General features: G+C 37.6%; 1 protein-coding gene across 3 annotated transcripts in view; it reads right to left on the reverse strand.

Annotated features, from left to right (window-relative positions):
* MYH11 (myosin heavy chain 11) overlaps positions 1–14,050 on the reverse strand; it is a 60,799-nt gene that overhangs the window by 17,896 nt on the left and 28,853 nt on the right. For all 3 annotated transcript variants that reach the window (XM_040574629.1, XM_040574630.1, XM_040574631.1), the window contains 15 exons: positions 12,663–12,755; positions 11,675–11,738; positions 9,618–9,716; positions 8,514–8,657; positions 5,990–6,085; positions 5,501–5,619; positions 5,172–5,324; positions 4,544–4,717; positions 4,176–4,349; positions 3,574–3,688; positions 2,475–2,668; positions 2,186–2,307; positions 2,001–2,070; positions 1,707–1,867; positions 745–853 (listed from right to left, as the gene is read on the reverse strand). In XM_040574629.1, the coding sequence (XP_040430563.1) occupies positions 745–853; positions 1,707–1,867; positions 2,001–2,070; positions 2,186–2,307; positions 2,475–2,668; positions 3,574–3,688; positions 4,176–4,349; positions 4,544–4,717; positions 5,172–5,324; positions 5,501–5,619; positions 5,990–6,085; positions 8,514–8,657; positions 9,618–9,716; positions 11,675–11,738; positions 12,663–12,755 (1,887 nt within the window). The remainder of the gene's footprint in view (positions 1–744; positions 854–1,706; positions 1,868–2,000; positions 2,071–2,185; positions 2,308–2,474; positions 2,669–3,573; positions 3,689–4,175; positions 4,350–4,543; positions 4,718–5,171; positions 5,325–5,500; positions 5,620–5,989; positions 6,086–8,513; positions 8,658–9,617; positions 9,717–11,674; positions 11,739–12,662; positions 12,756–14,050) is intronic.

Below are 14,050 nucleotides of genomic sequence, written 5' to 3' on the forward strand. Positions count from 1 at the left end.
TTCCGCAAGTAGTGGGCAAATACTTTCTAACCAAACTCAGTGTAAACATCTTTAAAGCAGCAAGCCCCTGCAGTGTTATTAACTGGTTTTGTGTTAATTCTCAGAGCCTTGTGAGCACCTCTACCTCAAATAGTGTCACTTCTTGAAGGATTCCAAGCCAGGTTTCATGTGTTGAGAATGTCCAGGGACTATAACTGCTACACAGAAAGGCACACATGCGCACACGTGTGTGTTAGTGACTGTTGCTATCAATGCAGGTAGGAACAATTTTCTGAATCCAAACTGAAGGCCATTTTTGGAAAAACAAAATAAAACAACACGAAAAAAGCCTCTTCAGTAGGAAAATAGACTTAATTTGCTTGACTGCCTAGCAAGAAGGTGTTTAATATCCCATTTAGGGAGTTCCTAAGCTACTCTATCCCTAGATGCATAACTGCATGTTCATGAGATTCTGTTTTATGCTCTCTTCTCATTATCCACCTATGTGAAAATATTTCCTTTTTGGCAATTAAAAAAAGAACACATACAAAATCTTATATGAATCTCTGCTTAATTAGTTTGTTTTCATCCCAAGCTAAAACTAACTTTAATGTAATGGCATTATATAAAAGCTAATGAAGCTCTTGCAGTCAGCTGTGATAAACTGGAGCAGGAAGGATGCCTGACATGACAGGAGTTGGTGTCTTGTGCAGTCTATTTCTTTTGGAAAGCTGAGGGAGAGATTCACAGATAGTAGTCACTTACTTTAGTGAACAGTCTCCACCATTGCCAGTTCCTCAGCTTCAGATAAGCAGCACAGTTTCTTTGGATAACCTTCATTGCAGTCAGCTGTTGCTGTCTCTTGGCAAAGGCTCTGTGATTAAAAACACAAAGCAAATTGGTTCAGTCTGAGAAGGCAAAGTGTTTGTAAGATACAAACATTAAGTAAAGAAGTTCTAGCATGAGGGTCTACTGATTTGAGGATTCTGCAATAATTCTTTTGTCACTTAAACAGTGCCTGTGCTTTCTTGAGAAAAGGTAATACCTCTGTTTAGACTTCCAGTGTTTTATTTAGTCTTCTTTTTTTTTGGCTGTTTGCGTTCAGTAAGTAGGAATGAAACAGAAAGTAATGGTATAATTCTGGATATATTCAGAGTACATGGGCACTCAACAGACATTGATTATCATTTTTGAAACCTATTATGTTTAAATTTGTTTGCTCATCAATTTGAAACCCTTGGTAGTATGCAGGGAAAAGAGCATTGCTGCTAATAGTTTAGTGATGTACATTAACTGAGATCGTGCTAGATGACTCCAGTGTTTCATTCCCACACTGTGTAAGCAATTATTTTATGTTTTAGAAATGCCAGTGGTGCTGCTATTTGTACTGTAATAATGTGTGTGACTCCAGGCATGGTTGAGGATGTACCTTGTCCTGTTAGTACAAACATGTTTAAAAAATGGGTCATTGCTTCAGAGAGCTTACTGTACAGAAGGTTTAAGAAGACTCACAATATAACTGCTCCCCTGTAATTATACTAGTAAGCCTCTTCTGGGCAGGAAGTGAGTTGTTTTAGGTCAGCATTGGACACAAGTTGAATTCTAATGCAATACAACTAATAGGTAATAAAATATCTTAGTATCTTCAGTTTTTTATACAGAGAACAAAAGGCTACGGTAGATACCCCACTGCCAAAGATATTCTTTTTGTTAGTATGTATTCTTACTTTCTTGCCAGGTAGCCTCGGCACTGAGCCTGGAAGGCAATAATGACATCTGTGATCTTCAGGTCTCTCTCTTCTTCCAGGTGAGCCAGAACACCAGTTCTGAAGAAGATCTTACTCTGCCCAATTCTGTACAAGTTTGGATCAAGTTCCAGTGCTTTGATCTGGAGGAAAACAGGGATATTTGTAAATTCCGGTGCTGAGTATTTAAAATTACTTATTTCTATTAATTCGCAGCAGCTTTTATATAAGAGGTATAGACCTGATTATCAATAGGATCAAAGATGCTTTCCTCACCATCAGTATGCAAGCCTGCTTCCCGTCCATGAATCCTTTAGGAATAGCATTTGCAGCAAGAATTTCATATCTGCCAAAAGACACAGATGTTAAGGAGGTGGAAAAACATCAGATTATTTTGTACAGGCAAACGTGTATTACAGCACTTTTAAACACTGAGGTAGGACCGAACAAGGGATTCCTACCGCTGACGGAACTCCTGGAAGACAATCCTGTTGGGGAATCCCTGCCGGCAGATACGAATACCTTCCAAGACACCATTACAGCGCAACTGCTCCAGCACTAAATGGGCATCAAGTTTGCCAGCCTGAAAAGGGAACAGGAAGTATTCTTAGCACGGTAGAAATTTACAAAGATGTTACTTCAAACGTCTACATTTGAAGATATCATTCATTTCTGTAACGTGCTGACACAGTGAGCACCTCAGCATGCATAATGTGCCAGGGTTCTGAAAATTGAGCATTTGAAATTTACCCTTTTTTCATGATTTGGAATGATACAGCGGACAAAGTTGGGATTGGTGTTCCTTAAGGTGGTCATCAGTTTAGTCAGCTGCTCCTTATAGAGTTGGCCCACAGTACGGAACATGCCTTTCTTGGTTTTTGAAGCACTAGGCAGTGAACTTTCAGTCATCTTGGCCATCTGGTCCAGCCCAACTATACGGTCCACTGCAATATAAAAGAAAGTGTGAATGGGGTTGCTTATATAAACTGTCCTCACCATGCATTACAGCTGTCACTGACATTGCTAAAGTGCAACTTGCTAAAGAGGACCAAAATATTTTTGATGCAATAGAAGCATGCTAACAAAAGCACTGGAAGATCCTTCTAGGTAAATGGTCCACTTCTGTCAAACTTGAAATGAGGAGCTTTGTAAACTAGTGACAGAATGGAAAAATGGAATACACAGATTTTGTGTTTTGTTTTACCTTTGCTCTACAAAGGACAGTCCTGCAAAATATCCCCATTGGTAGGTTTGTGTCCTACCAACCAGAAAAAAACATCGGTGAGCCTAGCTTGATAGTAAACTATCCACCACTTTCCTGGAGTTTGCATGCACACTTATTTGTAGATGTTACAAATGTATAGTGTAGTATATATGTCTTACAGATCCACAGAATTTTTTTAAAAAAGAAATGTTTTGTATGTATACAGATATTCGTCTGGTGGAATCTGAGATTATACATTGCTGAAGAGAACTGCTGCGGGACTTTGGGGAGAGGAGTGCGTAAGGTAAGGACTGCTCACAGTCGTCAATAATAAACAGCAATAACCTGTATTAAATCAGCTGTCTGGCATGATACATTCAGCAACATGATAACAGCATAATGAATGTTTTTTAGGATGTTGCTGAATAATATTAAGTAAGGAAATTATTTTAGTTGTGCTTAAATCTATCTAATGATGTTTTCCATAAATATTTCTTTAGAAAAGGCTATTCTTGCTTCTTAGTTCAATCTCTTCTATTCTTAGTTTCAAACTTGTTTCCTGCTTGTAAGGGATAGCTGTCAAAATAGTTCTGGTAGAATTTTCTCCCTTTAAACTACATTACTGATTTGAGTTGCAATTCATACCATCTTTCCAAAGGTCTGCCACAAATTTGTCTGAAGACTGGTTTAGCAGAGAAGTCACGTTGTCATTTAGTGGATCCATGTTCTTTGTTAGCCAGGCAGTTGCATTGTAGGTAACCTGCAGGAAACAATACTAGGTCAAAAATCTTTTTTTGATAACAGAAATCTGGAATGGCCAAGAACACAAAATAATAAAATGACTGACACAAAATAATAAAATGTGAAAAACATGCTTATAGTTGAGAGCTGAGTTGAATATTTATTCTTGCACGTACTTGCATCTAAAGAGCTTTTTTTGCAGACATATCTATGGCAGGGGACCTGCCCTGCCTTTAAAAATCTGGTTGCTAGAAAGGAATCCCAAGTAATTGGATTTTCAAAAACCTCAGTACTAGTTATTTTTTGTTTTCATGTGATCTTAGCATAAACACGAATGTTTTGCAAATCTTACTCCACATGTTTTGTAATTAAAGCTCTTAATGCATACATTATATTATTAAAGCTCTGCCTTATCAACAGGGGAACTGGACTGTTTCTTTTTTTTATTGTTTGAGCATCACCGTATCAAAGTTCCATAATTCAAAATAGCTCAATCTCTCCAGTACCTTTCCTGCATAGTGCATTATACAGAACTCGGTTTTATCCTTGAGTTGCTTGGACTTCTGGAATTTGGCATGGTTGCCTTGCTCTTGAATGAGTTTTTCCACAAAGGACGTGTCAGTAGCTTTGGGGAACCAGCACTCTTCATCCAGCAGAGCCAGGACACCTGGAGGGTTGGTCTGCAATGTGAGCAACATCAAATCAGTATCATCACAGCCAGAGACAAAGAAAGAACACCACCTTCTTTTTACTTTGTAACTAATCCTCCCAGGCATCAAGAATCTGAAATATCTTAAATGGCTGTCTCATTGTACTGATACATAATGGATCCCGATGAAACCTACGTAGTGTCCCATCTATAGAGATATCTTACCGGTCTTTCAATTAGCTCAATGCAAGGTTGCAGGTCAAGGCCAAAGTCAATGAAATTCCATTCGATGCCCTCACGCTGATATTCCTCTTGCTCCAATATAAACATAGTGTGGTTGAAAAGCTGCTGAAGTTTTTCATTAGTGTAATTGATGCACAGCTGCTCAAAGGAATTGATCTGTGATGAAGACAAAATAATTGAATTCCTACTGTTAGAAAGACACCTTCAAGAGGGAACTTACATGACAAGATGAAATTTTCTACCTTCTATTTCTTTTTAAAGACTACTGAAATTAAAATAAAGGATCCGTATTTTTCTAATTTAAGGTCTCAAAAATTTACAGTAAGTTCACAAACGGTCAGTCTCGGTACTGGGACCTGTTTAATAAACCACAAAGACCAGACCTTGGTTCTAAACAGAGGGTCCCACAGCCACCCAGCAGGATAATGCTGCCAGCCCCGAGCCTTTCCAGGTAGAGTAATCCTGTGGATTGTCTTGGTCATGGGCAGCTAGCCAGCTTGAAAGAAACATATTGTTTTTGTGGCTCTGAATTTAGGTTTTTGTCATCTTGCATTCCAAACCACAGTGTGATGATAAGGAGTTGAACCAACTTGTATCTCACAACACATACCTCAAAAATCTCAAATCCAGCAATATCAAGAATGCCCAAGAAAGAAGCACCTTGTCTTTTTGTTTTATCAAGAGCTTTGTTTACACGTGTTAGAATCCAACGGAAAAGACGTTCGAATTTTGCCTTGGCCAAAGCCTCTATGGCAAAATCAGCCTGAAAAAAGAAGAGCAAAGTGTAAGTGAAAGAAGAAATGCAATTAACAGCTAATTTAAGTAAGAATAATGAATAGGGAGACAAGAAGCAGACATTTCCCTTTAGACAAGAAGTAAGAAAGAAAAGAAGACAGGAAAAATATCTTCAGGATTGCTGAGCAGACTGCAAGTAGATACCTGTTCTTTGGTCTGAGCTTTCTGAACAACATCTCGTCCTACTTTGATCCTTGGGGTTAGAATAGATCTTGTGAAATCTGTCACATTAATTCCCATCAGGTGACACACTTTTTGCGCAGCTAGAATAAAAGAGTGATACTATATTTCAGATTGAATTTTCTCTTAGTAGGTCAGTAAGTGTGAATACGAGCAGTCCAACAAGCATACAAAGCTATTTATCTTCCTTAAAACCTCCTCTGTTGTACACACAAGAGTAAAAGTATTATCCATGATGCAAGCAAGAAATTCACTGTTCGTCAATTTATGGATTCAGGGTTACCAGAAAAGTTAGTGATAATTGAATGGATTGCAAGCATAATATATCTTTTAAGACCTGTGAAGCATATAGGCAATTACAATTAAATTAAAAATACTCATAGAGTGCTTACTCAGCTGCTATTTTATTTATTTTTTTAATGTTAACTCAATTTTTAAAATGACAAATCATACCAGTATTGTCAGGCATAGAAGCTTGATCAGTGTTTCTCTCCTTCTTGAAGACAATGTTACCCAGCTGTAGGACAGATGAAACAACTCTCAATATAGCTGTAAGATAAGCAGATAAAATAAATGAGGAATGGAATGACGCATTTTGAAAACTCTATTCTCTGCAATAATGAAAGTTCATTGTATTTCCTGTGGTAGTCTATGCCTCTGTGGAAAGATCTAGGTTCGCTTTAAAAGACTGCTCTAAACTTCAAGAGTTTGAGAGCTGATTGAGGAGCCACTCAGATAATTCATGCAGTGGAGTAAACAGGCCAATCTGGGAACACCAGCACCTCCAAGTTAAGCTGTGCTTGTTCACCAGGCAGACCCCCAGGTCTCAGGAATTCATCTTCCACTTAAAGTGGCCTGTAACATATTTCCCGCTTGGTCACTGGAGAATCTGTATCTCTGTCTTTAAAATCAAACATATCTATGAATTACCAACAGCTTCAAAAATGTGTGGCACTTCTGAAGCTCAAGTTATGCAGGAACATGTGGCTTTTCACTCATGCAACTAAAACTAAATGCATACAAGTCTTTGCAGAATTAGTGCCAGAATAGAGAAAACTAATTGATTAATGTTTGCTTACTAAAACATATATAAATGTGATGCTGCCTTACCTCAGGTAGTAAAATCTACTGCTATGTTATAGATGAGACCATATTAATCTATGTTATAGGTGAGATCATATTAATCTAATCAATTTATTCATTTGATAGACTTACACAGGAGAATAATACTGCCCTAATGGGCTTATATTTTAAAGCATGAAATGAAAGGGGTTCAGTCAGTAATACAACTCCTTTTGATATCACGAAGAATGCTGCTGACAATGCCACTGCATATGCCCTGGCTGGAGAATGAACCAGTCTTTATCAGTACTATCATCTGAATTTACCAGGAGTGGGATTATCACGGCTGTCCTGAAAGGCAAGACATTTTTTTCTCGGTACCCTTAGTCACTCTTGCAGGGCTGAGAGGTGATGGAGATCAGCTCCTGCTGTGGCAGCTGGTCCAAGGCTCAAGTGATGGGGTGACGATGTTTCTGCCACCAGGTGTCACTTGGGGCATGGCAACTGCAACCATGGGTCATTCAGGCTGATGAGCATGAGACAAAATCCTGCACACTCCTAGTAACTGTGAGGGGCAAATGCTACACTATTTGATGTCTCTGGTAAGCCCACATTGTCAAGGTAGTTTAGTTCTTTGTTCATGCTGTCTGTTTTTATGTCCCTTTTCTCCCAAACAGTGAATATGAGCTATTTGAGCCTGATCCACATATTTCAAAATTAAACTGTAATATTTTGTAACTTTTTCATTTAACTCATTGAAAAGTTCTGAAAAAATGCCATTAAACATTCATTCGCATTGTTAGAGCTGGCTTGAATTCAGTATTCTGTTCTGAGTATGTACGGAGTTCTGTTAGTGAGATGCCTAAAATCTGTCCTTTCGTAAGCACAAATTACCTTTGAAAACACTATGTCTTTTAGTAGTTCTGCATGCTGACAACTGTACTCAGTTCAAATGAGTCAAGAGTGCATGTCATGTTCCTTCTACGAGTAGGTCTGCTGAATTTATAAGACTTAAAAGAATAAGAAAAAGACTTGTGATTCTTCATTCAAGTGGAAAGCAAAATATTGTGATAATTATTTTAATTCCCTGCTAAATTACTACATATAGCTGCCCTGCACATCACCAGTTGCTCTGTGTATCACAGAGATAACTACTCTTTGATGATGTATACTCTTATTTTCCAATGTAGATGGTAACTTCAATATTTTTTTTACTTTGTTCACAGCAAGTGCTGCCAGTTTAAATGTTTGAAGGAGGCAGTATGCAAAGAGTTTTCACTATTGGTTTCTTTGGCTCCTAACCGTACCTACTGCAGTAATGGGAAAAGGTAGGGCACTGTTGTGATATTTTTTAAGAGATCTTTTCTAACAACAACCTAAAAGCAGTGAGATCATAATTAGATCTCCTTGCAAGGTCTCCTTGTGAATATCTCCTCATACTGACAAGACTTCTCAAAGCATCACCCTGTTTAAACAAAGGTTTACAAACTCCTGATCACACAGAAATGAGTTCCAATCTAAAGCTTAAAGTGAGGAAGAAACAGATCCATGCTTGAGAAGGCTTTCCTTTCCATGAGACATCTATGGTTTAATTCATCTAATACTTCCTGTAAAGGAGAGAAAGAGGAAAATCCAGGGGCTTTAATTCACAGCAGACTTCCTAGAAACAGTAGTTAGGTTAACAGTTGATTGGTACTAGTTTTACTCAGGGGAAATAAGAGGCAAAGAGGTTGAACAACATAACTAGATTTAGAATCCTCCACTTTGTGTTTCGTGCAAGATCACAAACCTTACTTCACATGCCTATTTTGCAAGCAGGTTACTCTACACAAAATCAACTGCTGTGCATTTGCATCTGTATATCATGTCTCTTGCAGATGTATACCTTCAATGCAGTCTTACTAACAATTCTCACCTGTCTGTTCCTCCTCAGTAAAGCCCATAATTGTCATGGCTTCCAAGGTCTCCTGGAACATTTCATCATCTTGTTGAGCAGGAATAGGCACGTGACCATTAGAGAGAAAGGTATAATTGTTGAAGCCTTCCAGCAACAGATCATCTAAAAGACAAAGAAGAAAAGTGTGAGTTAAGTATGTCAGCTTAATACTGTTCGTTCATGGGTTCCCCCAAAGAACAACAACAACAAAAAATTATGTTTTCACCAAAGGAAGATTTTAGGATTTTATGGTGGACAAATATTTTCAAAATAACGTATCATTTAGCAAGTTTGATTGCCTTAAGTTTCAAATTTTCTTTAGTAACGAGGGAATGTCTCTGTCCCTCAGTGGAATTTTGCACCCCATGCAAAAAATCAGAGCCATTCTTCCCATAAATTTTTCATTTAATTCTGTGTGTAACCTAGTCAGAATTACACCTCACTTTGTCTTCTAGACCTGGGGATTCATACCAGCTAATAATAAGAATGGAAACAGGTAACAACCACAGGGGGCCAAACCAAAAGATTTTTCAGCCCATACTGTGGCCAGCAACAGATTCTTAGGTAAGGAGCATAAGTACCAGAGAAAATACAGAATTATCCATTGCTTCATACATAATTTGGCAACCAGTAGTGGAGGGAAAGATGCTGTATTTAAACCATGATGTTCCAACACGTTATATTGAATGCCCTTTTTTAAAATCATGTGCTGAGAGAAAGATGTTCTCTTAATCGATTGTAAAACTGCTAGCCAATAATTTTACTGGGAACCCCAATTTCTTTTGTGTAAAAAATTAATGAACAGCTCTTCCCTGTTCATCTTGATAACATTCAAGATTGGCTTTCAATGAGTTTGCATTTCCTGTAAGTTGAAACGTCTTATAAACTGCAAACCACCTGACTCAAACAGATATACACCAACTGAAGCTTTTTTACAGGTCACTTGAGAAAATTATTTCTATGGCTGTTTGTTTACCAAAAGTATTGAATGACATTTGATTAAAGAAATTAAGATAGATTACTTAAGTAAGTCATTTTTTAGGCTGTTTAATGAGATGGAAGAATTGTTATCAAGTAACTTACTTCTCATTTGTTCAGAAGCTCCAGCAATCAAATAGTAAAAGATATGAAATGTTCGCTCATCTTTAGCCTGACGAATAGCACGGGATTTTTCAAGCAAATCTGTTTGTCAAGTATGTTAAAAAAAAATCAATAACATATTCCAGTCCTTCCTTAATTGTGTCATCAGCCTCAGAACCATCAATAGCATTGCTGAAATATTTGCCATGAGCTTGTCTAACATGATTTTGAGTCTAATTCTGTGGCACTAATATTGGTATAATTCTCACCACAAGGAGTAGATCAATTTCCCACCTCTTGTTGCATAGTAAATGCTGGTGATCATGATAGTAAGCACTACAATTGTCATAAATGCATTCTGAAGTTAAACATATAAAAATGGTGTTGATAGTATCATTCACATCACTTTTAGAATGAAGTACAAATATGAATCACCATAAGGTGGGGCTGCTAGAAAAAAGTTCTTGGAGCCATTGTTGTAGGTATCAAAACAGGTAGGTATAAAGTAAACTTTATTTATTGTCCATTTTTATGACTATCTAAAATATTAAAAATGAAGTTGACAATAGCGTAAGTATTTTGACATCAATCAGTGATTCATTCTTTAAATGCTATATTGCTATAGATAAAACTTCAGTTAAGACCGGAAAAATTAACCCCCCTTTTTTTTCTGAAGATCACTTGTCAAAATAAGAGCAGAAAGATAAACTGTTTGCTGTTACACCTAAGACATAGGGTCCTTCCTTATAACTGCAATTTTCTTTATCCTCATTTTTTGCAGCAAGCAGCTCCTCTATGCAAAGATGAGCAATGCAGCACTGAGGAATCTAGCTACATACCCATTTGTTCATTAAAACATGCTATCTCATAAACATAACCAAGGAAGGAGGCAACAGTACTTGGCAAGCAAAGTCAGGCTAAGTTGAATTTATCTGAAATGTTTTTACTATGGTCCTGAAAAAATAAAATCACCAAAGATATTGACATATAGAACACTGCTCTGAGAGCATCATTTGAAACAGCAGAAGAGTATTTAGTACCCAGAGAAGACAAGTTATCTGAGAATATCAAGTGTTTGATGCTATCTGGGGCATCAGCACCAGCATCATATTTGTTTCACTTCAGTAGTGTGAGTTCCCAGAAAAGTAATTTATGACCATGGTGATTTAACAAAATATGTAAAGACTGAGGCAGATGCAGGGTAAAATGTCCCTCAGCTTGACAAAGGGAGAGGAACTGTAGGGCATACAAAGGTTCTTTGGCTTTTTCTGTCTCTTTTGTCTTTATTATTATCAAGTTCTTAGAGGGATGGAAGATAAAGGTATATTACTTTTATTACGATGATTCTTCAATCCTCCAGACATAGACTGTAAAGCTGTTTTACCAGGTATCATACGGAATTCTCCCCTAGCAGGTTATTCTCAATGCTTTTTCTTAGAATCCATCTATCCCAGCACAACATACATAACCTTTCCTTTGCCAGAGTGCTAAACTTAAACTTGAGAACTGGGAAATGTTCCAGGAGGTCCTGGGTATGCTGTAGTGATATGCCAAACATTTGGTGTTTTTTCAAAGTGTGACAGCATTACTGAGAAACAGGAAAGTTTCAAATCTTTTTATACAGCTGGAAGCCCAGATGACAGGGAACCAGAGAGACCCAATTAGGATCACACTGATGTGAAACAAAATGACTGCGTAGCTCTCAAGATCACATGCAACCTCAACCACAAATCAATCTTCTTGCCCTGTTGTGTTACTGGGAATCTAATCTTAAGTCCCCTCACGTTGCTTTATGCAGGTATGTTGCCTCCATTTTCTGAAGCTGTATATGGGGAATAGCATACTTTCCTATAGCTGAGAAAACAGACCTGAAAATGTAAACATGAGAGTAAGACAAACTGAGAAGCTAGTATCAGCGTAAATGGAGCCACTTCCCTCCATCTTTGTTTATACCAGCCTCGGTGATATTTGCCTTTCTTAGACATGCAATGGAGCTTGTTTATTTTTCCTCCTTCCGCTAACCCTAGTTAGCTTCCAGTGCAGCTCATGGAAAAGGATACAAGTCTCTATGTTTGCTCCGACAATGTAGCCTGTCACATCAAAGTTGATGCGGATGAATTTGCCCTGTGAAGGAAAAGAAGACATAGGTTGGGCTGTTCTTTCAGGTATGTTGGATTTTACAACAGTAGCGTTTAGCCTGTTTAGTGGTACATATATATTATCTTCTTAAGAATAACATGCTCGATTCCCACCTGCCAGGACAACCTATGGAAAAGACTGAAATGAAGTGACTTTCTCGGACATTCTCACTGTGGAGATTTGCTCCCACGTTTCATTCACGTACTTAGAGGGAACGAAATTCTCCCTAGTGGAACAGGCTGTGGAAGCTGTCTATGCCAGCGTCTATTTTATACTTTGATTTCCATAAGGTCAATTAGGGAATAGCATTAGGTCTGCCTGACTCCATCCGCTGAGGGATCCCCAGACTCTGCAAGGAATCAGCAGCAGTAGAAGCAGACGGCCCGAAGGGAAAACAAGCATCTGCCAAAACTCCCAGCAAAAAGGGGCATCAAAGAGTGACAGTCCCCAGCTACTATTATTCCAACTTCAATCTGCATGACTGCTTTCTCGTTTTCTCTTGTAGTCTTTCATTTAACACATTAACTGCTCTTTTTCCATAACAGTCACACCTTCCAAGAAGATGCATGCTCAACAGTGGTGCAAAGGAAAACAAAGTACAGGTTTCATTTGCAGATTTCTGGAGGAGGATATGTCCTGGAGCAGGAGTTGACTCTGCATGGCCCACTCATGGACCACTAAATTGTGAAAGTACAATGGCACTGTCAAGTCTGAGCTTGATTTTTAGTCTTGTATAAGGCCAAATTCCTATTTCAGAGAGGAATTCTAAACAGTGTTTCTTAGGGATTAGTTTGGAGAAGCTCTTTAGACAGAAACATTGATGACAAGAAGGCCACTGTTTGTCCATTCTGTTTTAAAAGATGCTGTAGCTCCCCACAATGTAGACCCAACTGGATTTCTCCTACTTACGAATCTGGAGGAGTTGTCATTCTTCACGGTTTTGGCATTTCCAAAAGCTTCAAGAATAGGGTTTGCCTGTAGAAGCTGTTTTTCCAGCTCACCCTAAAATTCATTCAGACTCAGTTAACCCTAAACTTCATAATTACTTAATTAAAAACAGCACATGTACACTGGAGAAAAATGTGGAGAAAGATAATTTAAGTCTTGAAATTTTTGCTGAATACTCCACTTCACGTGGATTTGTTTTCATCCTCTGTTAATCTTTGTGTTTATATATTTGTGCAGTCGATTGCTGTCCTGTATACATGACCCATTTCCAGCCCTGTTGCCTCTGACAGATCAAAGTCTATTAATCTGTTTAGCATCATGACAGGCCTTTCTTTAAAAAAAGGGTCATTCAATGTCAAATATATATATATATATTTTTCAGTTCAATGTCATTTTTAAAGGGATATTCTTAAAGGAACCTCTAGCATATCTTCTTCAAGTTAGTTTATTGAGATCCTTTGCTAGCAAATGATAATGTAATTAGAATAACTTGCCGAGAATCATTTTAATGTAATGCGGCACAAAGCTACAAAGCAGATTTCACCAAGTCTATTAATAATGATTCATGCAAGGCTATTTAGGTTAAATATGGAAATGCACTGATTTATTTCAAACTAGGATAATGAATTCTCATGCAAACACACAAAACTTGTATTATGTTGTTAATTGTGCTTGGTAATTGCTAATGAAACAAATCATGCAATGAAACGAGCATGCATTTAATACTCCTATTTCTAAACAAACCAGTGAAGTTGAAAAAATACTTTGCTTATGAAGACTTTTTTTTTTTAACTTTTCATTCAGCTCTGGACTATGAAGTTACTCACTTTCACATTTGCTTCTTGTCATCCTGTTTGAGTACTACTCTGCAGTAAGATTACCTCATTTTAAATAACTCAAGCTAAATAACATACAGAAAAAGTCCTTGATAGATAATATGATATCATTTAAATCATTCTAATGAGAAAAAAAATCAACATTTAGGTTGAATATAGAGGCAATAATTTGGAAAATGACAGCTCTTTCCCAATCAGTGTGCAAAACTGGTAACCTTCTAAATGCCATTTCTGAATGTCTTATAACTTACGTGGGAATGATGAGACTACCTCAAAAATATAGTAAAAAAAAAGAAAATAACACAACAGTTTGTTAACAAATGGCTAAGCTTGTCTGCATGGTCACAAGATGGGAGAATGAGCACCCTCCCAAGCATAGTTCTTTTAAGAGCTAAGGCATAAAGCAAGTCCGCTGAACTACACAGAGTTGCCTGGGCCATCAATTAAGTTTTATTTTTTTATTTTTACAGAGAGCTTGTCAAATGAAGTAATAAATTAACTAAGAGGCAAAAC

Source organism: Cygnus olor, chromosome 15 (assembly GCF_009769625.2).
Source record: "Cygnus olor isolate bCygOlo1 chromosome 15, bCygOlo1.pri.v2, whole genome shotgun sequence".
NCBI classification, from domain to species: domain Eukaryota; kingdom Metazoa; phylum Chordata; class Aves; order Anseriformes; family Anatidae; genus Cygnus; species Cygnus olor.